The following is a 26,099-nucleotide window of genomic DNA, read 5'->3' on the forward strand; positions in this document are numbered from 1 at the left end:
CTCCTCGAGATCTTCCAGGTAGGAAAAAAAAATTCAGAAATGTTTAATATTTATAAAAACAAACATTATTTGTTATTGAAAAAATAAATTTAATTTAATTACGCTTGATCACTTAATTTTCTTTTTAAGCACACTTTTTCTTCTATTCGTAAAAAACAACAGCTGGTTAGCATGTTAGTGTTTTAACTGGATTTTTTCTTACAGATATTATAATTATTGAATAAATAGTGTTAACCAAATGTAGATGTACAATTTGGTTTAAATTGTGTTATTCTGTCTTGTTTCTTACTTTTGTTTGTAGGATCTTGAGAGCAAAATAATCAAATTTCTGAAGAAAGAGCTGGAAAAGTTTAGGAAAATATTACAAAATGAGAACAGAGAAACCTTTGTGAAGGACTTTAATGAGAATAGATGCAGTATCAAAGCAGCAGCTCTTGATCTCACACTACATTACCTGAGAGAGATGAAGCAAGATGAAGCTGCTGATGCTCTAGAAGGTCAGAGACTCATGATCATCTGTCAGATTGACTCTTATTAATGTAGACTATAAAACTATAAATTAAGACTAAAACTATCTATTTCTTGTTCCTGTGTTTAGATGAGCTGTTCTTCATTCATCAGCTAAAATGTGGCCTAAAGAAGAAGTATCAGTGTGTGTTTGAAGGAATGGCGAAGCATGGTGACTCCATACTTCTGAATAACATCTACACAGATCTCTATATCACTCAGGGTGGCAGTGAACAGGTCAATACTGAACATGAGGTCAGACAGATTGAAGTTGCTTCCAGACGTCATGAAGCTCAAGAGATTCAGGTTAAATGCACAAATTTGTTTGAAGCTCCTGAACAAGACGAAGAGATCCGAACTGTACTGACAAAAGGAGTCGCTGGCATCGGGAAATCAGTCTCTGTGCAAAAGTTTGTTCTGGACTGGGCTGAAGGAAAAGAAAATCAAGATATCAGCTTCATATTTCCTCTTCCATTCAGAGAGATGAACTTAAAGGAGAAAGAAAAACTAAGTTTGATGGACCTTATAACTCATTTTTTCCCAGAGACAAAAGGACTGAACCTTACAAGAAGGAATCGATTCAAAGTCCTGTTCATCCTTGATGGATTGGACGAATGTCGCCTTCCTCTGAAGTTTGATTGTAATGAGACGTGGAGTGATGTATCGTCACCAGCCTCTCTGGATGTTCTCCTAACGAACCTCATGAAGGGAAATCTGCTTCCTTCTGCTCTCATCTGGATCACCACCAGACCAGCAGCTGCCAGTAAGATTCCTCCTGACTGTATCGACCGGCTGACTGAGATACGAGGATTCAGTGACGCACAAAAGGAAGAGTACTTCAAAAAAAGATTGACGGATCAGAATCAGGCCATCACAATCATTGATCATGTTAAAAAATCAAGGAGTCTCTTTATCATGTGCCACATCCCAGTCTTCTGCTGGATTTCAGCCACTGTTCTCCAGAACATTCTGGAGGAGAAAAGAAATAATGAGATCTCTAAAACACTACAGGAATCAAATACTGAAGACACTCCCAAGACTCTGACACAAATGTACACACACTTTCTCCGCTTTCAGATCCAGCAGATCCACCGAAAGAATGATGGAGAATATGCAGCAGATGTTTCCTGGGATAAAGACGCCATCCTTTCACTGGGGAAACTGGCATTTCATCAGCTGGAAAGAAACAACGTGATCTTCTATGACACAGACCTGGAAGCCTGTGGTATTGACGTCTATAAGGCATCAGTGTACTCAGGCATGTGTACCCAGATCTTTAAGGAGGAAACAGGGATCATTCTTGGTACCATGTACTGCTTTGTTCACTTGAGCATTCAAGAGTTTATTGCAGCCCTTTATGCACATCTGTTTCTAGACATCAACAAGAAAAGTGTGTTTGTTCATGAGTCTACAGAACAGGAAAACAAAAGTGAAACCATGATTGATTTTCTCAAGACTGCAGTGGACGAGGCGCTCGAGAGTGACAATGGACACCTGGACCTTTTCCTTCGCTTCCTCCTCGGTCTGTCAGTCCAGTCCAATCGACGACTCTTACGGGGTCTGTTGACACAGCAAGACGCCAGTGACCAGAGCAACAAAGAAATAGTTCAGTACATCAAGCAGAAATTAGAAAGCAATCTGTCTGCAGAGAGATCCATCAATCTGTTCTACTGTCTGAATGAACTGAACGACCAAACTCTGGTGAAGGAGATTCAGACCCACCTTAGCAAAGGAAGTCTGTCATCTGGTGACCTTTCACCTGCCCAGTGGTCTGCTTTGGTCTTTGTGTTGTTGACATCAGAGGAAGAGCTGGAGGAGTTTGAGCTTCAGAAATTCAAGAAATCAGACGAGTGTCTCATTAGATTATCGGCAGTCATCAAAACCTCCAGAAGAGCGCTGTAAGTCATTTAATATGTTTTGTCATGTTTTGCTCTCATATGAAAAATGCATTTATCTACATTATTCTATAGTGAATCCCCATCATGAAAATGAACTTAAAGGCCCTGATATATTCAAGAGAAGTTCTTTTTCATTCTTCGTTTAGGGGTAAAACGAGGTTCGAAATAGTTGAGCAGCGATATACTGTAATCGAACAGTATATACTGTAATCGAATCGATCTGATCCCTCCCACACTGCTGAGAGTGACGGTTAAATAAATATGTAAAATGTTGTGACTCGACTATGAATTTTCTCTCGGGATCAGGCGTTATGAGTATGGGTGCTGAGTTGAACAGCTCCTTAAGTTTATCAAATGTGATCTGAGTGGTTTCAGTCCAGACGAAGCGAGTCTTAGACGAGGTGAGAGCAGTCAGGGGCGCGGCAATGAGACTGATATTAGAGATGAAGCTATTCACATTATTTTCCGCAACAACAAGGGTGGCACCATTACGTTCATTTTGTCATCTTCCGGTTGAGGGACCTAAGCTAGTAGTTGTTAGCGGTAATCCTATAGCTGTAACGGTAGACGAGTATTGTATGCTCAGTTAGGGGCTGTCATAACAATTAGATTAAGAAGAGAGAACAGTTGAAACAGCATCAACGATGTTACAAATACCAATGTGAAGCGGTCCGAGTGTCGCGGTACACTTTACAATTTACACCCACCACCTTAAGACGAGGAGCACCTGAGTCAATGGCTGAAGGCGCTAAACTTGAAGTGCCCACCCAAGCGCCCTTATGTGTGTTTGTACCATTTCGTGGACTGGAAGCTGACTGATGAACACCCTTACCCCGAGAAATGTATCGGCTACGATGTTCCAGTAAAGAAGTCATGGCGGGTGCTGAACAGGTTGTCAGATTCAGGTAAGCTAACTTAGCTAGCCATGTGCTTGTTAGCCTAACGTTGGATTTGTGAAGTCCCTTCTATGATTACATTTGAGATCAGTAACGAGCAGTTCACAAAATGCAACGAATCTTGCATTTTTACAATTGCTACCTATATATTTCATATTTAAGATAGTACAATGGTACATATTTACAATAGGATTATGGTACATTATAGTCTAACAATAGCTTACATTATTCCTGTAAGTTAGAAATGATAGCAAGCCTGCTAGCTACATCTCTCATATTGATATTGACCCTAAGTATTAACACTAGAGTTAGAGATTGTGTATATACTGTCTCGTTTTTAATGCATCTCTCTCACACACTGTTCTGTTAAAGTATGGGAGCCATCATATATTAATTTTCATGATAATTATTACTAATTTTATTTTTATTTTTATTTATTTAACCCTTATTTAACCAGGAAGAGACTCACTGAGATCAAAAATCTCTTTCACAGGAGTGACCTGGCCAAAATGGCAGCAATACAAATAGTTTCATCACAAATTTACATCATACATACAGAATTAAAAACACAGAATTAAAAACAATTACATTTCACTGCATCATCTTCCATTTGCCGGATAACTGTTTTAAATTGATCTAAAGACAGCCAATTTTTAAAGTTCAGTTTCGATTGAAGGTGATTCCAATCAAACGGGGCTGCATACACAAAGGCTTTCTTACCAAATTCGGATTTAGCAAATGGAACAAAATAATTAAAACAATTTTGTGAGCGTAGGAAATATTTCGTAACAATGTAAAAATGTAAAAATGTTGTGTATGGTTATATTATTTCCACAGATGCATCGATGAGCATCAGTGATGCAGTGGACAACTGTGAGAATGATCACATCCACATGCCCCTGAACTGTGTTGCAGAAACACAATAGGAGGATCCATCTGTCTCTGATCACAACTACACTTCAAAATTACATCTCAATCTGAAGCCTCCTACATCTGATATGAGAATGCAATGCGTTGAGCCAGCACCATACCCAACTCTGCTGAGAAACAACCACCATTCATTCAGTTGCAGAGCACCTTACCAATATATACACCAACAGCTTCCAGCTACACACTTGGCATCAGCTCCTGATGACTGATAGAGCTGCATATTAATTTATTGCAGGGTGATCTTGCTGAAAGGTTTGGTGTTTCAAAATCTGGTGTTGTGATAAATTCAAAACTGCAAATTCAGGGTTCCTGGAATACCTTTGTGCAGGCGATGAAGTAACGGCAGACAGAGGCTTCACCTTTACCGATCTCCTCTATGTCAAGTCAAGTCACCTTTATTTATATAACGCTTTTTACAATGCAGATTGTGTCAAAGCAGCTATGCAGTGATAATTGGTATAAAACTTTGGCTGCACAGCAGCTCTTAAAGAAAATAGTGTCAGTATCCATCTTAAGTAAATTCAGTATTGATTCATTCCGATGTAAGAATCAATAGTTATGAATTTAGTTAATTTATCTTTATCATCACTGGAGTAAACAGTGATGTCATCATCCAGCTCAGTTCAGTTCACATACAATGGTGTCAATGCAGGCAGATCGAAACACTTTTGAATATCAAAGGAAGGTGAAACTTGTCATTCCAGCATTCACCAAGAGAGGCATGCAACTCTCAGAAGAAGACACCACCAAAACCAGGCACATCACTAATGTACACGTCCCTGTTGAGCGGGTCATATGACTGAAAACCTTCAAAATCCTTTCTTACAACAGTTCCAATTAACCTCATCACTAAAATTGATAATAATGTAGAGAATTTGCATTGTGTAACCTTCTAAGCAACATAATTTCTGATGCAGAGGATGAATAAGTCTTGATTCGTCTGTCTGTGCTATGGTTCCCTTTCGATACTTCATTCGTACTGCGTATGGGGAAAGGTCTCCCTTTTCCCCGTTACTGAAGCCTTTTTCAATAACGCAGTGTAACTGCATCGTCATTGGTTCACTCATAGACAAGTTGTTGAACCAATGGCGGCGCGGCATAGCTGCGCGGCCTATGGCGACAGAGCGTGCGAATATTCGCGCCGAAATGGGCGGGGTTTAGGGCTATATAAGCGGGCGTTTCGCCATAGGATTTCAGTTCTCTCTCCTTCAGCGACGACTTCACATCACTCCTCGCTGATCTCCGGCTGAAGCCTTCGCCGCCTGGAAGAAGCTCGCCTGGAAAGAAGCTCGCCTGGAAAGAAGCTCTCGCCGCCGTCGAAGAGGCTCCCACAGCGGACTGCTGAGCTCGCCGACGAAGAAGCGCCCGCTTCCCGCTTTCGGCCGCCTGCCAGTCCGTCTCCTGCCACCATCCGGCGCTAAAAGAGCGATTTTCCCGCGGTTTATTGCCGCTCTTAAAGAGCTTTCCAACAGCGTTTTTCGCCGCTCTAAAAGAGCCTCTCAAACGCCGTTTTCACGGCAGTGGCGTTGTTACAAATGCCGCGCCACTCGTGTGGCACATGCAGAGCCCCTCTGCATGACGACGACGGACACGGTGAGTGCGTCAGCTGCCTGGGCAGACCCCATGCAGAGGCCGCGCTCACCGGGACCTCGTGTTCTCACTGTGAGAACATGAGTCTCGCCTCTCTGCGCTCGCGGATCGCCCTCTTCAGTGAAGGCGATCTCACCGCTCGCGCCCTCCCATCTTCTTCCTCCCGCCAGCCGGCTAGGAAGAGACAGCGGGGCAGAGCGGCCCAGCGCACGGAGTTGGATGACGTCACGCCGGCTTCCCCGCGTGCCTCACCCTCTCCCCCAAGAGAGCAGTCCCCTGTCCTGTTCTCCCGCCCTGAGCTGCGTCCCTCGGCAGATGCGAGCGACCTCGTCTCTTTTGGCGGTTCTGAGGACGAGCCGCTTGATGACTCCATGTCTCTCGCGGCCTCTGAAACCGAAGGTTGGGCCGGTGATTCTGACCCCGCCCGCCTTCCCTCGCTGGAGCCCACTGACTGCAAGCCGGGTATGGATGCCGAGCTCTTCCGCATCCTCTCGAAAGCAGTAGAGGTTTGGACCTCGAATGGGCTCCGCCGGAGGAGCCATCACGGAGCAGGCTCGACGAGTGGTTCCTGCCAGGTTCCCGCCAGGCCCCTCGTCAATGCGCCGCACCGTTTTTCCCAGAGGTTCACGACGAGCTGACGAAGTCGTGACGCGCCCCATTTTCTGCCCGCTTACGTACTACACATTATTTAGCTCTCACCTCTGTGGATGGTTCTGAAGAGAAGGGTTACGAGCATCTACCGCCCATGGACGAAGCAGTGGCGGCTCACCTCTGTCCCCCCACGGCTGTGGGTTGGAAAACTAAGAGGGCCCTTCCATCCAAGTCCTGCAGGACCACTTCTGCCCTGGCTGGCAGAGCATATACGTCCGCGGGCCAGGCTGCCTCAGCGCTGCACACCATGGCTATTCTCCAGGTGTTTCAAGCGAAGCTCCTCCGTTCTCTGGACGAGTCCGGCGTCGATGCACCTGCCTTCCGTGACCTCCACAGCGCCACTGACTTAACCCTGCGTGCCACAAAGGACACAGCTCAGGCCATTGGACGATCCATGGCCAGCCTGGTCGTGCTTGAGCGCCATTTGTGGCTCAACCTGACCGAGATTAAGGAGATGGACAAGACAGCCTTTTTGGATGCCCCGGTCTCTTCTTCTGGTCTCTTCGGGCCAGCAGTAGAGGGCTTTACGGAGCGTTTTACTGCAGCACAAAAGTCGTCCCAGGCTATGCGACACTTCCTGCCTAAACGCTCTAGCTCCACGTCTGCTTCCAGCCGCCCCAAGTCTGCGCCGGCTCAGCAGAACAAACCTGCCCCCTCTACCTCTCAGGCAGCACCACCCAAGGAACAGCGCCATCGTAGGCCCTCCTCCTTCCCGAGGCAACGTCAGGGACCCCAGCCTAAAATTACGCTGGACCCGACGCCTCCTAAGCCCTCCTGATTTTTCAGGAAGGAAGAGGATGGGGGGAAGTCTCGCCACGGCCGGACCACCCCAAAAGCTCTTTCGTTCCACCCCCCTCCGCCTCGTTCAGCTCCAGGCGTGGGAGATATGTTCAGTGTTGTGCTAACTGGGCCCAGTGCTGCGTCCATGCAAAACGCCATTCATATGGTGAACACTATGAATATTCTACCTTCTCTAAGAAAGAGCGAAGTTCCTCTTCCACTCTCTCCGGTTGAACGGGCCCCCGATTGGCGGCCCGTCACCCGATACCATTCAGCGCCTTGTCACGCGGGCCGAGGCCTGGCGGGCCATCCCCGGAGTGTCAAGCTGGGTTCTGGGAACCATAAGTCGAGGCTACTCGCTTCAGTTCGCCCGAAGGCCCCCGCGCTTCAGCGGGGTGCTTCAGACTTCAGTCAACACGAACGACGTTCATGTCCTCCGAGCCGAAGTCACGTCTCTTCTGAGGAAAGGAGCTATAGAAATAGTCTCCCCCTCAGAGAGCAATTCGGGGTTCTACAGCCGTTATTTTCTAGTTCCCAAAAAAGATGGTGGTCTCAGACCCATCTTAGATCTCAGGCTCTTGAACCTCTCCCTCATGAGACGGAAGTTCAAGATGCTAACGTTGAAGCAGATCCTCGCGCAGGTTTGCCCCGGGGAGTGGTTCTGCTCGCTGGACCTAAAAGATGCATACTTTCACATCCAGATAGCCCCCCATCACAGGCGATTCTTGAGATTCGCGTTCGAGGGTGTGGCTTACCAATATACGGTCCTTCCATTCGGGCTGTCACTAGCTCCTCGCACTTTTACCAAGTGCATGAACGCGGCGCTTTCCCCTCTGAGACAGATGGGAATCCAGGTTCTCAATTACCTCGACGACTGGCTCATCCTAGCCCAGTCACGAGCCGAGCTGGAGCATCACAGATCCGTGTTACTCAGCCACTTGGAGTGCCTGGGTCTCAGGGTCAACTTTGCCAAGAGCTCACTGCTCCCCAGCCAGCGTATAACGTTCCTGGGTGCGGTTTTCGACTCAGTCCGTATGACGGCTGTAGTCTCTCCAGAGCGCGCTCTGGCCATTCAGCAGCTCGCGGCATCAGGAACAGAGCCTGTTTCCCTCTGAAGTTTTTCCAGAGGATGCTAGGGCTGATGGCTTCCGCCTCCCCGGTTCTGCAGCTCGACCTTCTTTGGATGCGGCCTCTGCAGTACTGGTTGAAGTTCCGGATCCCTCCTCACGCCTGGCGGCATGGCCGCCTGCGTCTCAGGGTCAATCAGGCCTGTTTGGCAGCTATGAAACCCTGGATGAACCCTGTATGGTTCAGCCAAGGGGTACCCCTACAGGCGGTGTCCAGAAGGACGGTGCTCTCAACGGATGTGTCCAACACAGGTTGGGGCGCTCTTTGCGAGGGCAGACTGGCCTTCGACTCGTGGTCTCACGAGGAATGCCATCTGCACATCAACTGCCTCGAGATGTTGGCAGTGATTCGAGCCCTTCATGCGTTCCAGGCACACCTGACAGGGCGCCACGTCTTAGTCCAGTCGGACAGCATGACGGTGGTGTCATACATAAATCACCAGGGTGGTCTTTCGTCTAGCCGCTTATGCGCTCTGGCGAAGCGTCTTCTGGAATGGGCATCACCGAGGTTTCAGTCTCTCAGGGCGACTCACATACCCGGGAGAACAAACTTGGGAGCAGACATGCTATCTCGGAGCAATGTCCCCTCAGACGAGTGGATGCTCCACCCCCAGACAGATCTCATGATCTGGGAGTTCTTCGGAAAGGTGAAGGTAGACCTCTTCGCTTCAGAAGGCAACTCTCACTGCCCAATTTATTTCTCGAAGGAGGAAGATGCGCTGGCCCATGTCTGGCCCAGCACCCTCCTTTACACTTTTCCCCTGATCGCTCTGATCCCACAGGTCATCAGACGAATCAGGGAAGACAAGCACAGAGTCCTCCTGGTGGCCCCGCTTTGGAGGAGTCAAGTTTGGTCCTCAGAGCTGTTAAGGCTTTCCGCAAAAGCTCCGTGGCTGATCCCCCTGAGACAGGACCTCCTCTCTCAGGCGAACAGGACAATTTTGCATCCCCAGCCAGAACTCTGGGCTCTGCACCTCTGGTCCCTCGACGGGAGCCTGCTAACCTCCCCGGGGATGTGCTGAATACCATTTCTCAGGCGAGAGCTCCGTCCACGAGACGCCTCTACTCCCAGAAATGGTCGGTCTTTGTTGACTGGTGTTCTACACGCAACATAAACCCAGTGGAGTGTGACGTATCTCCAATACTGTCTTTTCTCCAGGAGCGTTTGGATCTGGGTCGCACCCCTTCAACGCTCAAAGTTTACGTAGCAGCCATTGCAGCGTTTCACGCTCCTATCGCTGGCCAGTCAGTGGGACGAAACAACCTCGTGGTGCATTTCTTGAGAGGTTCTAGGCGATTAAATCCTCCTCGTCCTCTCACTGTTCCCACCTGGGACCTCTCTTTGGTCCTCAGAGCTCTTAAAGGGCCTCCCTTTGAGCCACTGCGTTCAGCTGACCTCAGGCCCCTGACGCTCAAAACCGCTCTGCTACTTGCACTAGCATCGGTTAAGCGAGTTGGCGACTTGCAGGCCCTCTCCGTGAGCCCTGCATGCCTTGAGTTCGGGCCCAACGACTCCAAAGTCGTTTTGAAATCTAGGCATGGCTACGTCCCTAAGGTGCTCTCGACTCCATTCAGAGCACAGGTCATTTCCCTCTCAGCGCTTCCTCCCTCGTCGGACGAGCGAGAGCTGTAACTACTCTGCCCTGTCAGGGCATTAAGGACCTACGTTGATCGATCACAGCCTTTTTGGCAATCTGATCAGCTCTTTATCTGCTTTGGTGGCCGCACCAAAGGGTCTTCGGTCTCAAAGCAACGTCTTTCGCTTTGGATAGTTGACGCTATTGCTCTTTGTTACTCCTCTATGGGCCTCGACTGCCCCATAGGAGTTAGAGCTCACTCTACTAGAGGAATGGCTTCCTCTTGGGCCTGGTCTAGTGGAGTTTCGATTAAAGACATCTGTGAGGCGGCCGGCTGGTCCTCGCCGTCCACTTTTGTCAGATTTTATCATTTGGACGTCCCGACCTTACAAGCTCGGGTCCTCTCGGTATGATCCAGTGGCCTCTATCGAGCTCCGCTTCATGCCACTCTGGGAGTTAACTCCCTTTTTGTAGTGTAACGAGGGTTTCGATGGCTCTGGCCTTCTCACTTGTCCTCTGGTTCCCTCACGGTGCCCAAGACAAGTCCAGTCGTTCCCTGCCGTGGCACGGCGCAGTTTAATTCGTTCCCCATACGCAGTACGAGTGAAGTATCGAAAGGGAACGTACTCGGTTACTAACGTAACCTCGGTTCCCTGAGATACGGAACAAGTACTGCGTTACATGCCGTGCCACGAGGCTGCGGCTTCAGTGTCGTCGCTTCAGTCGAATGACCTGAAATCCTATGGTGAAACGCCCGCTTATATAGCCCTAAACCCCGCCCATTTCGGCGGGAATATTCGCACGCTCTGTCGCCATAGGCCGCGCAGCTATGCCGCGCCTTCATTGGTTCAACAACTTGTCTATGAGTGAACCAATGACGATGCAATTACACTGCGTTATTGAAAAAGGCTTCAGTAACGGGGAAAAAGGAGACCTTTCCCCATACGCAGTACTCGTTCCGTATCTCAGGGAACTGAGGTTACGTTAGTAACCGAGTACGTTTTGCTTTAACTAATCAGTGTAAATAGTCTATGTAGTTATTTTTGAAAACATTTACAAATTCACCAGATGTTACCCATCAGTTATTTTTTATAAACTTTTACAGTGCGACCAGATGTTACCTATCTGTAAATTATTTTTTTTATAAATCTTTACAATATGACAATATGATATCTATCTGTAAGTTGTTTTTTCTACAAACCTTTACAATATGATCAGTTGTGATGGGGTTTTTTATCTTTACAATGTGGCCAGGTGTTAGCTGTCAGTATTTTTTTAATAAAACCATTTAATTAAAATTTAAAGGAATTAAGTCTTCTGATTTAATAGTGAATAGTGAAGTGACATGTGGCCAAGTATGGTGACCCATACTCGGAATTTGTGCTCTGCATTTAACCCATCCAAGTGTACACACACAGCAGTGAACACACACCCGGAGCAGTGGGCAGTGCCTTGCTCAAAGGTCTCACCTCAGTCGTGGTATTGAGGGTGGAGAGAGCGCTGGATATTCACTCCCCTCACCGACAATCCCTGCCGGACCTGAGACTCGAAACCATGACCTTTGGGTTACAAGTCCGACTCTCTATCCATTAGGCCACGACTGCCCGTCGTTTAATAATAATGACTTATTATTAAACGGAATAAGTCATGTCAAGTTTGTAAATGAATTCTATCTTGGTTTATTGCATATGAAAATTAAATGGTGAAACATTACCTCTTTGGATAAAAATGTGTGCCAAATGAATAAATGTAAATGTACATGAAGGTCAGTAAAAGGTGTCTTGCTTCCTGATAACAACAAACACTCTTACAACTGATTTTATCACAATTATTATTAAATTATACATTTTCTAAAATACAAATCACAATGTTATCTCTTGTTTAACAAAACTGATTTAAAATAATTCCAGACTTCTTCACCTACAGTCCCTGACAGTCCCATGGTTACCTCTGGCCACTACTTCATATCGTCTACCCACGTTAACAATGACGATATGAGACCATCTGATCATCATATAAAGTTTTCTCCGTGCTCCCAATTTAAAACATTTACTGCATTAACGTTATTTGTCATTTCTCTAAAGTTATAACTCACTATAAACAATCTTTTAACTACTGATATAGCTACCAGATGTGCCGTGTCAGTTTAGCGGAAGTCGGATGACGAAATGCGGAAGAGCGGAGAATTAAAAGTGGGCGTGGTGGAATAAGGTGAATAGAGATAAAGATAAGAGATAAAGATAAACTTAGCAATGATAAAAATTAGCAAACCCCAAAGATCAATGGAGTGCGGTTCGGGAGTCAGGAACGGGCCACTCAACGACAGCACGCATCTTGGCAAGGTCCGTACTGATGCCATCAGCAGACACTACCGAACCAAGGAACGTTACTGACTGGGCATGAAAGACACACTTCTCTGCCTTTACGAAGAGCCGATTCTCTAAGAGGCGCTGCAGAATGCGACGGACGTGCTGGACGTGCACCTGAGAAGGCGGCGAAAAAAATCTAAATATCGTCCAGGTAGACAAATGCTAAAATATTTAGCATGTCTCTCAGGACGTCATTTACCAATGCTTGAAAAACGGCCAGTGCGTTAACTAGGCCGAACGGAAGAACCTGATGTTCAAAGTGTCCTAATGGGGCATTAAATGCAGTCTTCCATTCGTCGCCTTCCTTAATACAAACTAAATGATAGTCGTTGTGGAGGTCAAGTTTCATGAAAATCTTAGCTCCCTGCAAGATCTCAAAAGCATGACATATGACATATGAGGGAATAGATAGCGGTTCTTGACTGGTATGTCATTAAGCCCTCGATAGTCTATACAGGGGCGCAAGGACCCATCCTTTTTTTTTAAGAAGAAGAATCCTGCGCCGTCGGGCGAGGAAGACAGAATGATAGTACCGGCTGCGAGACTCTCTGTGAGATATTTCTCCAGGGCCTCGCGTTCAGGGGCGGATAAGGAATACAACTGACCACGAGGTGGGATAGTACCGGTAAGTAAGTCAATGCTACTGTCGTACGGCCAATGAGGAGGAAGGGAAGCGGCCCAGGAATGACTGAACACTGCTCGCAGATCGTGGTATTCCTTCGGCACTCCAGACAAATCACCTGGCTCCTCCTGAAAAACAGAAACAGAAGAAACAGCAGGAACAGCAGACACAAGACACGGAATATGACACGATATTGAATATCAAAGGAAGGATTCCAGGACAGAATGGTGCTCTCAGTCTCTTGATGATTGCCAGAGATGGTGAGACTCACCGGTGCGGTGACATGATTAATTTTAGACAGCACACTGCCATCTAGAGCGATCACAGGGGCAGGATCCTCTACCTTGCGTAAAGGAATGTCTCTTTTGCAAGCCCATGCCTCATCCATGAAGTTCCCCTCTGAACCAGAAACAATGAAGGCAAGGCAGGATGCTTCAGAGCATCCGAAGGGTGATGTGAAAGGTGGTGCGAGTCTTTCCAGAAAGGGGATTTGAAGCAGCGCTCAACAGTACTCCCTGTACTACTGGCGAGCACTTCCTTTTAACAGGTAGACAGCGACCAGATGGCCCGAACGGCCACAGTACATGCAGAGGTGGTGGAGGACTCGGCGCTGGCGTTCGGCGGCTGAGATCCGAATTCCCGACACCTGCATCGGTTCAGGAAACTGAGCATCTTCGAAAGGGACTTCAGCAGTGGCAGGCTGAGGAGGGGATGGCAGTGGTGGTGCACCACGAGCACGGCGTCGAAGGTCAGCTCCTTGTCCAGTCTAATGGCCAATTCCACCAACTGATATAGAGCAGCATGGACTTAACACGCATGAATTTCGTCCTTAAGATCGGGATTCAAACCCTCCTGGAAACGTGCAGTCAGGGCCAGTTCGTTCCAGTCACAGGTCACCGAGAGAGTGCGGAATTCGATGGTGTAATCTGGGACTGAACGTCTCCCCTGATGCAGTACAGTCAGCAAGCGAGAGGCCTCCCATCCACAGACGGATCAGTCAATTACCTTAGTCATCTCCTCCTTAAAAGCGACGAAGGTTTAACAACAGGCAGCCTCCACCTCCCAGACTGCTGTAGCCCAGTCGTGCGCCCTTCCAGTCAGCAACAATATGACAAAAGCAATCCTGGCTCGGTCAGTCGCATACGTCGAGGGCTGCAGAGAAAAGACAACTTCACACTGGGTCAAAAAGGCTCTGCATTCAGTGGGCTCACCCAATTATTGTGGCGGGTTGTTATTTCAGGGCAGGAGGAGGCGTTGTGAGGCTGAGGATCAGACTGCTCGTGGCGGAGGAACTGGAAACGGTGATTCAAATCCGTCGCCTGAACTGCGAGATTCTCCATAGCCTGTCTGGCCGCGGTGAGCTCCTCCTCATGCCAAGCTTGGCACCCTGAATCTCAACGGCTGAGCGAATTCACCCTTCTTTCGCCGGGTCCATAGTGGTCGGAGAATTCTGTCAGAAGCCGAAGACCCAGAGGCGAAAAGTGCAAGCTAACAGTGTTTATTTTCACAGTCCAGTCTTAACAAGTTAGGCAGTCTGCCAAGCGGCGTCACAACAGGCCACTTGCAGCTGGATAATGAGAAAACAAGTAATAGTCACAAAATGGTGCAGAGAAAAGTGGCTCGAACTTGGATCAGGAAGTGTCTCGAATGCAGATGGAGAGAGAGAACCACGCCTGGCAGGTGGACGGCAACAGGCTGGACAGCAAGAGAGCTTCAGGTGGAATGATCACAAACCGGCTACTGGGACTGGGACTAATACTGTGATGAACACATAAACACAGGTTACGGATATATGAAGAAGAGAGAGTAAACTCTTGTAAAAGAAGTTAATCATATGACAAAGAAATGCTGCAGACAGTGAGAGGTAATAACAGAGGTAATCAAGAAAGAAGAGCAACAGGTGTAACGCAATCAGCGCAATTGCCAATAGAAATGACAAACAGCTGCATCCAATAGGTAAGAAAAGCAGAGAGAAAGACAGAGAATCAAACCTGGCTCATGACACATTTTAAAATAGTTTTCTACAAATTAGATTTTTACCAAGTTTAAATTAAATAAATTTAATTTCAGCAGTTGTTATTGATATGTTTTTACTATCATTAAATTAATGGTATTTCAACCATTGGCCACCCTGCTCTAAGATATCAGCATCGGCCATCGGTTGACTATGAATAATCAAAGAAACCTAAATTCAGTAAATCCAGTAAATGTTAATCTTGAAATATTAATAACTAATACAATTTCTTTAGTTCATAGATGTGATCTTAGCTTTACTTAAATGATTAAAGATTTCATAGCAACAAGACGTATATATGTAAATGCAGGCATTTTTTCAGACATAAATAACCCTAAAATTTACATAAACCCTGCCCCCGAGAACACACAACAAAGGGGGTGAGGCCATGTTGGGCTGCTTTAGAGAAGAGGTAGAGTTGTTGTAGTAGAGTGTTGTTGCCATGCCGTCATTTTACACCGGACTGCTTCATAAATGAGGGTCAATTCTATACTGGATTTGCACAAACGATTAACATGACGGCACATGCTAGTCAATGAGTTGAATCAACTCTACAGCAACTACATAAATGTATCCACTAACCATTCAGAAACATCCAGTTTCATTCTAAAAGTTGTAACTTCTTCCTGAGTCTCTCCATCAGTGTCGACTCCGGTTTGAACAATGTAAGGCTGAACACCGTGTCACGGCCAGCTCGTTCTTGACCGTAACATAAAGAGGATCACACAAACAAATGAGTTCGTAGAATTGCCATGTTGTTTATTACAAAATTATCTATTCCAAACAAAATAGCACAATGTCTAGGGGATTAGATAAACAAAAGAAAATAAGAATCCAATGGGTAAGAAAGGTCGGGAAGAACAAAATGAAAGCAGGTTGGAGCAAATGACTTCTCTGGAGAAATGTTCTACCAGAGGAAGTACTGTTGAGTAGATCAGCCAGATATTTATACTCTCCACCCATAAAATTATCCAATTGGACATTTACGTCACATCCAGATGCCACACTGCCACCACCAGGTGACAAAGGAAAAGACAGGGTTGTAACAACCGTTACTGACAATCCTCATTTTGGCTGCGTGAGATTCTCCAGCTTTGTTGTTGTTGAGCAACTGAAGCATGAGCTGTTAAAGCTCTGCCTTCTTTTAGAAAGTGGGATGCAAGCAGCAGCTTGAGACAAACAAAAAACTGCGTTTTTGCTCACACCCAAATAGAGGCAAATTTGACATGCTATAATAAATTATTTGTGGCATATTTTGAGCTGAAACTTCACAGACACATTCTGGGGACTCCAGAGACTTATATCACATCTTGTGAAAAGTGGCATTATAGGTCCCCTTTAAGTGTCCCCAACAAAGCAAGCCAAAGGCAAGAGTAACAAGAACCCAAACTCCATCAGGTGACAGCAATTGAGAAAAAAAATCATTGGAGAAACCAGGCTTAGCTATAAAAAAACTAGAAATCTCCACACATTTTTTTTCATTCTTCAAATATTTCACATGCTTCATATTTCCCAGAAAATTTGTAAATGAAATACTAGTTTTTTAAGAGTATTCATATTTTAGCTCAGCCTCTTATATGTATATATGCTGTTTATGTAAAAATAATTATGGAAAACATATTTAATATTTGTATGTAGAAAATGTATTGTATATGTTTCATATAATTCTGTGATGTGATTTATTTCCCTTGTAGGTTATATGATTGTAACTTAACAGACAAAAGCTGTTCAGCTCTGGCTGCAGTTCTTGGATCAGATACCAATTTTAAAGAGCTGAACCTGAACAATAATAATCTGCAGGATTTAGGAGTGAAGCTCCTCTGCACTGGACTGAAGAATCTAAACTGTAAATTGGAGATACTGAGGTAAGTTGAGCCACAGGAGTTAAATGACGAGAGTTAGATGCAGAGGCAAAAGCACAATAGAATGTTTGTTAATAAATGTTGCATTTTGGAACCCACGGCCATCAGGGCTGGGCAGAAGCTAGTACCCGGGCATGGCATGGGGGCTCAACAGCGCCCCCTTGAGTGGGCTTCGAAAACTTGGTCCATATATCAAACATGCTTGCACGCATTAGTATAAAACTCGGTATACATATAAACCACATAGGACCTAACAACTTTCATGCATTAGGTTATACACCGGCTAAACTGGAAGTCAGCTATTATGGGTTGTTTGAAAAACACATGCTCTGGAATTTGATATACTCCTCCTAGGCAATTAATCCCATCACCACCAAACTAGGTCAGCATGAAGTCAAAAAAGTGATGATGCTAAATTGCAATTGGATTTTTGATATCTCAAACAGTTTGGCTGTGGCGAGGCAACAAATTTATGGTGAGAAAATTGATTGATTTTGATGTAACTTCAGCTGTGTGTTCGCTGTAGGAGCCCGATCACATGGAGGTGACACTTGTGAGTCAAAGTTATAGCACCACCAACTGACAGCAAGAAGTGTTTCACTTTCAAAATGCTTTGAGATCACTGTTATTTTTACCTGATGTGCTTCAAACTTCATCAGTGTAATGTCAATTCACAGCAGATGTAGACCTGTGACAGGATTTTTGATATTTTAAACACTGTTGCCATGGCAACACATCAAACTTTAATATTCGTTTTGGAGGCTTTTGTGACTCTTAGCATGCTTCAAATTGCATGAAACTCGATACACACGTCAGAGATGTCAGCCAGCAGACATGGGCAAAACCCTAGAAACCCCGTTTTTTTTTTTTTTTATTATAAGAATTATGTGTAAGTTTAAATTAGCAGATAACTGCTCTTTGGTTAAAATAATTAAAATAATATTCAAATGTAATATATAGAATAAGCACTAGAGGGCAGCAGATATCTATTTTTAAAAAGGATTGAGAAGACAAATAAACTTTTTGTAGTTATAAACGGTTGTAGTTAGTATTATATTTTAATGTATATATATTTAGAGATGATCAAAGACTAATTTCTGTTATAGAATATATTTTATTCTTATTGTTTAAAATGTTATTGAATCATCTGACTTAAATAACTGGTCAGGCTCCATCTAACTCCATCTTTAAATCTCACTCTGCCTCTCTGTGTGTGTGTATGTGTATGTGTCTGTATCTGTGTGTGTGTGTCTCTCTCCCTCTCTCTCTCTGTGTGTGTGTGTGTGTGTGTGTGTGTGTGTGTGAGAGAGAGAGAGAGAGTGAGTGAGTGAGTGAGTTTTACAGTCTTGCAGGTTTAACCCTTTCATTGCTGAGTCTGCATTATAGGATAGGAAATCTCTTAGGCCTTTGTTTCTATAAATTTATATGATAAAATAAAGGCATAGAACCAGTTCATTTTGTAGTGCACTGACTATATAGTTTTATATAATTAGTTTAATAATTTAGTTAATAATAACGTTAAAAACCTTAAGATAAATTCATGTGGACGTATATCATTTTTAACTGCTAATGATAACTTTGCTATAGTTATCGTGTGTGTTTGTGTGTGTGTTTGTGAGATGTCACATTAAGTATGTTGGGGCGGGGGCACTTTTAATGGTTTAGTCATGTCAAGTCACCTTTATTTATATAGTGCTATTTACAATGTACAGTAGATTGTGTCAAAGCAGCTTTACGTTGATAACTGGTACATTATTTTGGCTCCACAGCAGCTCTTAAAGAATAGTGTGAATGCAGGCAGATCAAAGCACTGTTGATTATCAAATGTCAAGTCAAATGTCAAGTATCCCCAACTAAGCAAGCCAAAGGCGACAGCGGCAAGGAACCCAAACTCCAACAGGTGACATTAGGTGGCAAACAAGTGGCAAATAGGTGTTAAAATGGAGAAAAAAATCTTGGGAGAAACCTGGCCTGTATACAGTAGCCAGCACAAATGTCAACTTACATAATGTTATGTAAAGTACCATCACTTTGAAGGAATTATATTTGAAAGACTTTTGACTAATACTGTAAATATTACTATAAATTACAGCAACACCTCCCCCTTTGCCTTTCTGATGAGGATTGTGTCAATTATCATAACCTTGAGGGCTAGACTCATTTAAAGTAATGTAATCGTCCGATTTTAGCCAGGTTTCTTTCTGTCAAACACAGCATATCTAGTTATTGTCTGATGATAATATAATTTACAATAAGTTATTTTGAAGAAAGGGATCTAATATTTAACAACCCAAGCTTTATAATTTGTTTATAATTATTATCTCTATTTTTTATTTGTTGAACATCAATTAAATTTGGAAGTTTTTTGTTTTTACTAATTTGGGGTACAGACACAGTCTCTATGTGATAGTATCTAGGTGTAAGAGTTTCTATGTGTTGGGAATTATCTGACTTCTGTAACATGAGGCAGCTATCAGATGGTCGGTTTAGCCAGTCTGTCTGCTTCCTGACTTGGGCCCCAGTTTGTCATGTTTCAGTTTTCAGTTTTAGAAAAATATATATAAAAAACTCAAGATAAACACTGGGCTTAAACTGGATTTAGACTTACAAAATTTTGAGCTGCAAAATATAACTTTGCACTTATTTCAACGTGACTAATTACATCCTATGACATGATATTAATCTAAATTTAAATTACCTCATGGATGTGGCTGTTGTGGTTTGTGATCCCAGAAGCATCAGTTGCTGCAGTGGTGTGAATTTGACATAGTCCTTTAATGTTTAACTGTTTTAAATGGCCATTGCCCGCCATGCACAGTTGCCCTGAAGCCACTGGAGTGGTGGTGCCATCAGGCTTGGGCCTGTCATCACTGCTTGCAGCTATATTCTTTCATTCTTTCTCCTCTTGTTTGTCTCCATATTCAGTTGTCAGTTTCTGCAACTAATTTTAAATACATTCATATAAAGAACAAAATAAAATTCAATTTTATCACAGGATTTATGTTGTTCAGGTTTAACTGATTAATCATCTGAATGTTTTCATTCATGTTCTAGACTCTCTAACTGCAGTGTAACAGAAGAAGGTTATAAAGCTCTGGCTTCAGCTCTGAGATCAAACCCTTCACACCTGATAGAGCTGGATCTCACAGGAAATGAACCTGGACAATCAGGAGTGAAGGCACTCAGTGATTTACTACAGGCTCCAAACTGTCAACTGAAGACACTGAGGTGAGACAGGATGAAATAATTAACAAAATTAGTTATATTCAGGCTAAATATTCATAACAAATACTTAACTACAATTGCTTTAGTTATAAAATAAGCTGAACAATTTGTTGCATCAAAATGATCAAGATCAGATCAGATGCTACAGGTTCTGACATGATGATGATAACCATCAACACAGTTTAGTTGTGGTACAAGCTACAGGTCAAATAGACATTATGGGTCAGTATATGTGTTCTTCTGGAGTATGGTATACCTTGACAATTAACATGCACAATTTTGTTTTTGTGCACACTTCTTATTAAAAATTCTAGATAATCTTTCAGTCAAATTGTTTTCTGAACACAGTTGTTTTCCATCAAGCCCAGATTCACTGTATCTCTACAGCAGGTCTATGAGTCTCCAGATGTTCACAAACATGCAGTTTCACAAGCCAGTTTTCTCTGCTGATGTTTCTCACTCCTCCTGCTTAAGAGCCAGAAAGATCTTGAGGCCTTAATTTCACACTCTGTATTCAAACTGAAAATCATGATCCAGTGAGCTTTTGCCCTTCTGCTCTGTGGGACGTTTCTGTTCTTATGAGTTTGATTTAGGACTGAGTGTCGATCTAGTTTCTTTTCAATAACTATTAGAATTTGTTTTCAAGTATTTGCCATTCCATTCTGTGAGTGATATCTGCCTGTCCTGATCTATTGCCTGTGTCCTGACCACGATTCTGCCTGTCCCTTGCTCTTCCTGTTTGCTCCTGTCTGAACCTGCCTGTATGACCACGCTCACTTTTAATAAAGCTTTGCAAATGGATCCCTGCCCGAGACCAGCTTCGTTACAGAAGACTTTGCCAAAACAAAGATCAGGCAGCTTTCCTGAAGTGCCATGGTCTGGTAGGAACATTGCATTATTGTTATTAGGGCTCAAGCAGGGCTCACGATCGCTGAAGGAATATGTTGCGGAATATTTGGACATTGCATATTATGTAGACTGGCCTGACTGTGCATTGATAGACTTTTTTTGTGATAGCATTAACCAACCTCTTCAGAACAAACTTAGACGAGGGACCACGTTTATCACTTAGTTGCTTTCTGGATTATGCTTTGTTGTCTGTTGGCTCTCTATTTACTGTGGGTGTCGCGGAGAAATGCGTAATGGCCGCCGCTCCAAAGGACACTCATAAAATGGCGGCCACCATCACAACAACACCAGTTCATGTTTCAGCTGATCTTCATGAGCAAAGTCAAGTTACAGTTGATCTTCATGAGCCAAGTCAAGTCACGGTTGATCTTTATGAGCCAAGTCAAGCCACCGCTGATCTCCATGAGCAAAGTCAAGTCACAGTTGATCTTCATGAGCCCAGTCAAGCCACCGCTGATCTCCATGAGCAAAGTCAAGTCACCGCTCATCGCCCAGAGTCACGTCACGTCTCCACTGATTGCCCAGAGTCACGTCACTGGTCCTGTCCAAGCTCTTTGCCCTGCTGGCGCCATCCGGGCTCCTTGCCCATGAACCCGCCACGGCCTCCATTGAATTCCCCAAGAACTTTTTTGGCGGGGGCCATATATCTGAGGGTGGGGAGCTTGTGGGTGGGGACCCTGCACGGCTTGGCCATCCACGACCTCCAAATTGTTATAGCTGTGCACTTACTATGGTCATCTATGGACTCTGTCCCACCATGGCTGCCCACGGCACCTAACCTGCCATGGCTGCCTGAACCACCTGACCTGCCGTGGCTGCCCGAATCACCTGAATTGCCGTGGTTGCCCGACACACCTGACCTGCCGTGGCTTCCCGACACACCAGACCTGCCGTGGCTGCCTGAGCCACCTGACCTGCCGTTGCTTCCCGACACACCTGACCTGCCGTGGCTTCCCGACACAACTGACCTGACGTGGCTTCCCGAGCCACCTGACCAACCGTGGTTTCCCAACACTCCTGACCTGCCGTGGCTTCCCAAGCCACCTGACCCGCCGTGGCTGCCCGTGGCACCTGACCCGCCGTGGCTGCCCGGGTTCCTGAAACCTGCATTGGAGACCCCATTCCCGTCAGCCTACAGACCTCCAATGCACCCCCCCCCATCTGTTCCATTTACACCGCGAGGACGCGCCTTCCAGGAGGGGGCGTTATGTCAGGATCACCGTCAGTTCCTGTCAGTTCCTGGACTACACTTCCCATAATCCTCCCTGCTTGTCACATACACACTCCACACCAATCATCATCTGCCACATACACCTGAAGCTTGTTATCTGGACTATTTAAGACTCACACACACACCACCTCTTTGCGAAGTCTTGTTTACCCTGTGTTACATTTCTGAGCATTATTATCCTGTCTGCCTGTCTGTTACCGTTCCTGCCTGTTACCCGTTATCGACCCATTGCTGCCTGCCTTTGATCCTTGCCTGGTATTCCATTCTGTGAGTGATATCTGCCTGTCCTGATCTATTGCCTGTATCCTGACCACGATTCTGCCTGTCCCTTGCTGTTCCTGTTTGCTCATACCTGACCACACTCACTTTTATTAAAGCTTTGCAAATGGATCACTGAATGAATCCAGCTTCATTACAGTAACTAGTATCCTCAAATGCTCCTGTCTTGTTTTGTTCATTTATATAATTACATTTCCATGTTTTTGCTGGTTTATTAGTAACTTTATGACATTTATTCATGATTCATTTAACTCACACATGAACTGAACATGGATTTGAGTCATTTTCTCTGTCTTCAGTCTGAATAGTTGCAGAATTACAGAGAAACAGTGTGTCATCCTGACTTCAGCTCTGAAATCAAACCCATCGCACCTGAGAGAGCTGAACCTGAGAGGGAATAAACTAGGAGACTCTGGAGTGAAAAACCTCAGAGATCTACTGATGAACCCACAATTCAAGTTGGAGAAACTGGAGTGAGTTTCATTACATTGTATTTAGCATTTAATTTGTTTTAAGTAAACAGGGCACACGTCACATCATTTGTAGCGCTACATCTCCATCTGAAGAAAGATTCAGAAATGGTATTAGTTAACGGGTTTGTATGTGTATCAGTAAAAAGAGCATTAAACTTTGTGGCTGTAAAATAGTTTCATATGCTGGAATCTGGCAAATCTTTGCTTTGAAACAAGACAGAAGTGAGAACAGACTAAAAAACAGTGTAACAAATTGTCATGAATGGCTGGTTGTAATGAAGCTCACCATGATGGAGAATACAATAACACTGTCTTTAATCACAAATCTAACATGTAGGAGAGATAAAACACAACCACTTAAACATAAACGACAGAACTATGAGTTTAAATACACAGAGTAATCAAGGTAAAACAGAACAGCTGCAGGAGCTAATTAACAACCAAGAACACTAACTAGGGAACACACACAGACAGCAACACCATGATATTAAAACACAACAAAACTGTTACACAAATAGATTATTCTGAAATGTTACATTTATACTGGATTAATGTTACTTTTCACTAAATCTTCTTTTATTAAACAAAATGTTTATTTAGAGGTTGTAAATTACACTCTAAAATGACTTAATAATCGATTCAAGTATAATATATTCTTGATTTAAACATTTGAAAATAGTTCATTTAAATGTTATTTTTTTGTTGATACTATATTGATCCTATATATTAATCTACTTATTTCTTCTTATCTACTTATTAATCTGATAAATTCACTTATTTTTGGGAGTGAGGATGGCTCCAGACTTGAATTGTAACTAGTTGTCACAGATACACCAGGCTCAACACTCAGCCAATCACAACGCACTCCCTCTCCTGAGTATTAACAAGCCACACCTGACACTCATCAGCACTCATTACCACAGCACTACAAATGACACTCCAGAACACTCAGGCCCCATTTACACGTACATGGTTATTTTGAAAAACGGAGACATTTCCCTTCGTTTGCGCCCTTCGTTTACACGCAAACGGAGAATTCGCCTCTGAAAACGAGTCTTTCTAAAAACTCCGGCCAGAGTGGAGATTTTGAAAATCTTCGTTTGCACGTTTGCATGTAAACTGAGAAAAACGGGTGTTTAGGCAGCCAACGTCACAGTATGCACCAGAGCTCGCACCTATGTCAAAAGTGCGACCTATGTTTACATGTGATCATGGAAGCGTTTAGAGTAGCAGTCTTATTTATGTTGGTACAAACTCTTCTCGTGTGTTTGCATTTGCAAATACAGCTGCTTCATTATGTCGAGGAGCAGAGACGAATGAGTGCTCGGAGACCCGCAATTTTGCAAAACTTCGAATCACTTCAAGAGGAATTCGGGATTCTTTTTCGGGATTCTGATTGGCTTACGTGGGCTTGAGCTGCTCGTTACACTCTTGACGTCATATATACACGGGTACGTGTAAATGAACACTTTTCTGAAAACTGACATGTGTGCACGATGTTATTTTTGAAACCGGAGAGGTTGAAATGTCCGTTTATGAAAATAGCCGCCCACGTGTAAACGTAGCCTCAGTCACTGTCCAGTCTCGTCAACGCAAGCCTACCTGTTATGCTTACCTTAAGGACTTCGCTCTTGACTAATTACCTGTCTCCAGCATTCTCTGTGACTCCTCGTGTCTCCTCGTCTCCTGTTAGTGTTATTGTGTATCGTCTGCTCCATGCCTGCCTGCATCCACAATCCCTGGGAAAGACAAAGACAAGTATCAGATCCAGTATCATCTCCAGTCACGAACTTAACCTGCTTCCATCTCTGGTTGTTCAATAAACTCTACCTGTGTCTCTGTCCCCTTCTGTATGTAACACTAATATCCTCAAATGCTCCTGTCTTGGTTTGTTTGTTTACATGGAATTAAGTTTCCATGTTTTTGCTGGTTTATTAGTGACTGTATGACATTTATTTATGATTCATTTAACTCACACATGAACTGAACATGTATTTGAGTTATTTTCTCTTTCTTCAGTGTGAGTGACTGCAATATTACAGAGAAGCAGTGTGTCATCCTGACTTCACCTCTGAAATCAAACCCGTCACACCTGAGAGATCTGAACTTGAGCGGGAATAAACTAGGAGACTCTGGAGTGAAAAACCTCAGTGATCTACTGATGAACCCACAATTCAAGCTGGAGAAACTGTCATTATCATCATCAGTTTTCAAACAGTTAGTATCATTATACTGTATGTACCGTTTAGTTTATTTTAAGACAACAGAGCTCAAGTCATATCATTTGGAGCGCTTTCGGAGATCCTTTGTTCCAACAGTGGTTAGACTTTTTAATGCTAGCTTATTTTAATATTGAGGTTTGGGGGCTTGGATAAATTGTGCATTAAAATTAAATTAAATAAAATTAAATTGTTAAATTAAATAAAATTAAATTACATTATACTACATTTACCCTATATTTATTTATAGTAGGATATATTTTTTAATTCATTATTTTAATTTGTATTTTTTTACATTTAATGATATGTGTTGATTATTATTATACTGTAATTGTAACATAGTTCGTAAATATGGGAAGAAGGAGGCGGGAACCGGCGAACATTCAACAAAACTTTACTTCAAAATAAACAAATACAAAACGAAAGTAATGCCGGCAGACCCTCGCGGACGTCTGCCGGCCACACAAACATAATAAAACATAACTTAAAGTCCAGGCCTGGTCTTTTTTTTAAACTTTGTGGCTGTAAAATAGTTTCATATGCTGGAATCTGACAAACCTTTGCTGTGAAACAAGACAGAAGTGAGAACAGACTAAAAAACAGTGTAACAAATTGTCATGAATGGCTGGTTGTAATGAAGCTCTCTATGATGGAGAATACAATAACTGTCTTTAATCACAAATATAACATGTAGGAGAGATAAAACACAATTTTATATATATTAATCTACAATGATTAATTCACTTATTTTTGGGAGTGAGGACGGATCCAGACTTGGATTGTAACTAGTATCCTCAAATGTTCCTGTCTTGGTTTGTTCGTTTCTATCATTAAGTTTCTATGCTTTTTCTGGTTTATTAGTGACTGTATGACATTTATTCATGATTCATTTAACTCACACATGAACTGAACATGGATTTGAGTCATTTTCTCTTTCTGT

The 26,099-nt window shown here is 43.8% G+C and overlaps 1 protein-coding gene across 1 annotated transcript; it reads left to right on the forward strand.

Annotated features, from left to right (window-relative positions):
- The first annotated feature begins 323 nt into the window (after positions 1-323).
- On the forward strand, positions 324-20,055 carry LOC125265588 (NLR family CARD domain-containing protein 3-like). Its single transcript, XM_048185932.1, has 4 exons — positions 324-497; positions 599-2,405; positions 16,656-16,826; positions 19,878-20,055. The coding sequence occupies exons 1-4, from the start codon at positions 464-466 to the stop codon at positions 20,053-20,055; spliced, it is 2,190 nt and encodes a 729-aa protein (XP_048041889.1). The 5' UTR covers positions 324-463.
- The last annotated feature ends 6,044 nt before the right edge of the window (positions 20,056-26,099 follow it).

This window comes from Megalobrama amblycephala, linkage group LG1 (assembly GCF_018812025.1).
Source record: "Megalobrama amblycephala isolate DHTTF-2021 linkage group LG1, ASM1881202v1, whole genome shotgun sequence".
NCBI classification, from domain to species: domain Eukaryota; kingdom Metazoa; phylum Chordata; class Actinopteri; order Cypriniformes; family Xenocyprididae; genus Megalobrama; species Megalobrama amblycephala.

Coding starts and splice junctions, on each gene's coding strand:
- LOC125265588 (XM_048185932.1), top strand. CDS start 464: ATGAAGCAAGATGAAGCTGCTGATGCTCTAGAAG. Junction 2,406..16,655: donor AAAACCTCCAGAAGAGCGCT/GTAAGTCATTTA, acceptor TTTCCCTTGTAG/GTTATATGATTGTAACTTAA. Junction 16,827..19,877: donor TGTAAATTGGAGATACTGAG/GTAAGTTGAGCC, acceptor TTCATGTTCTAG/ACTCTCTAACTGCAGTGTAA.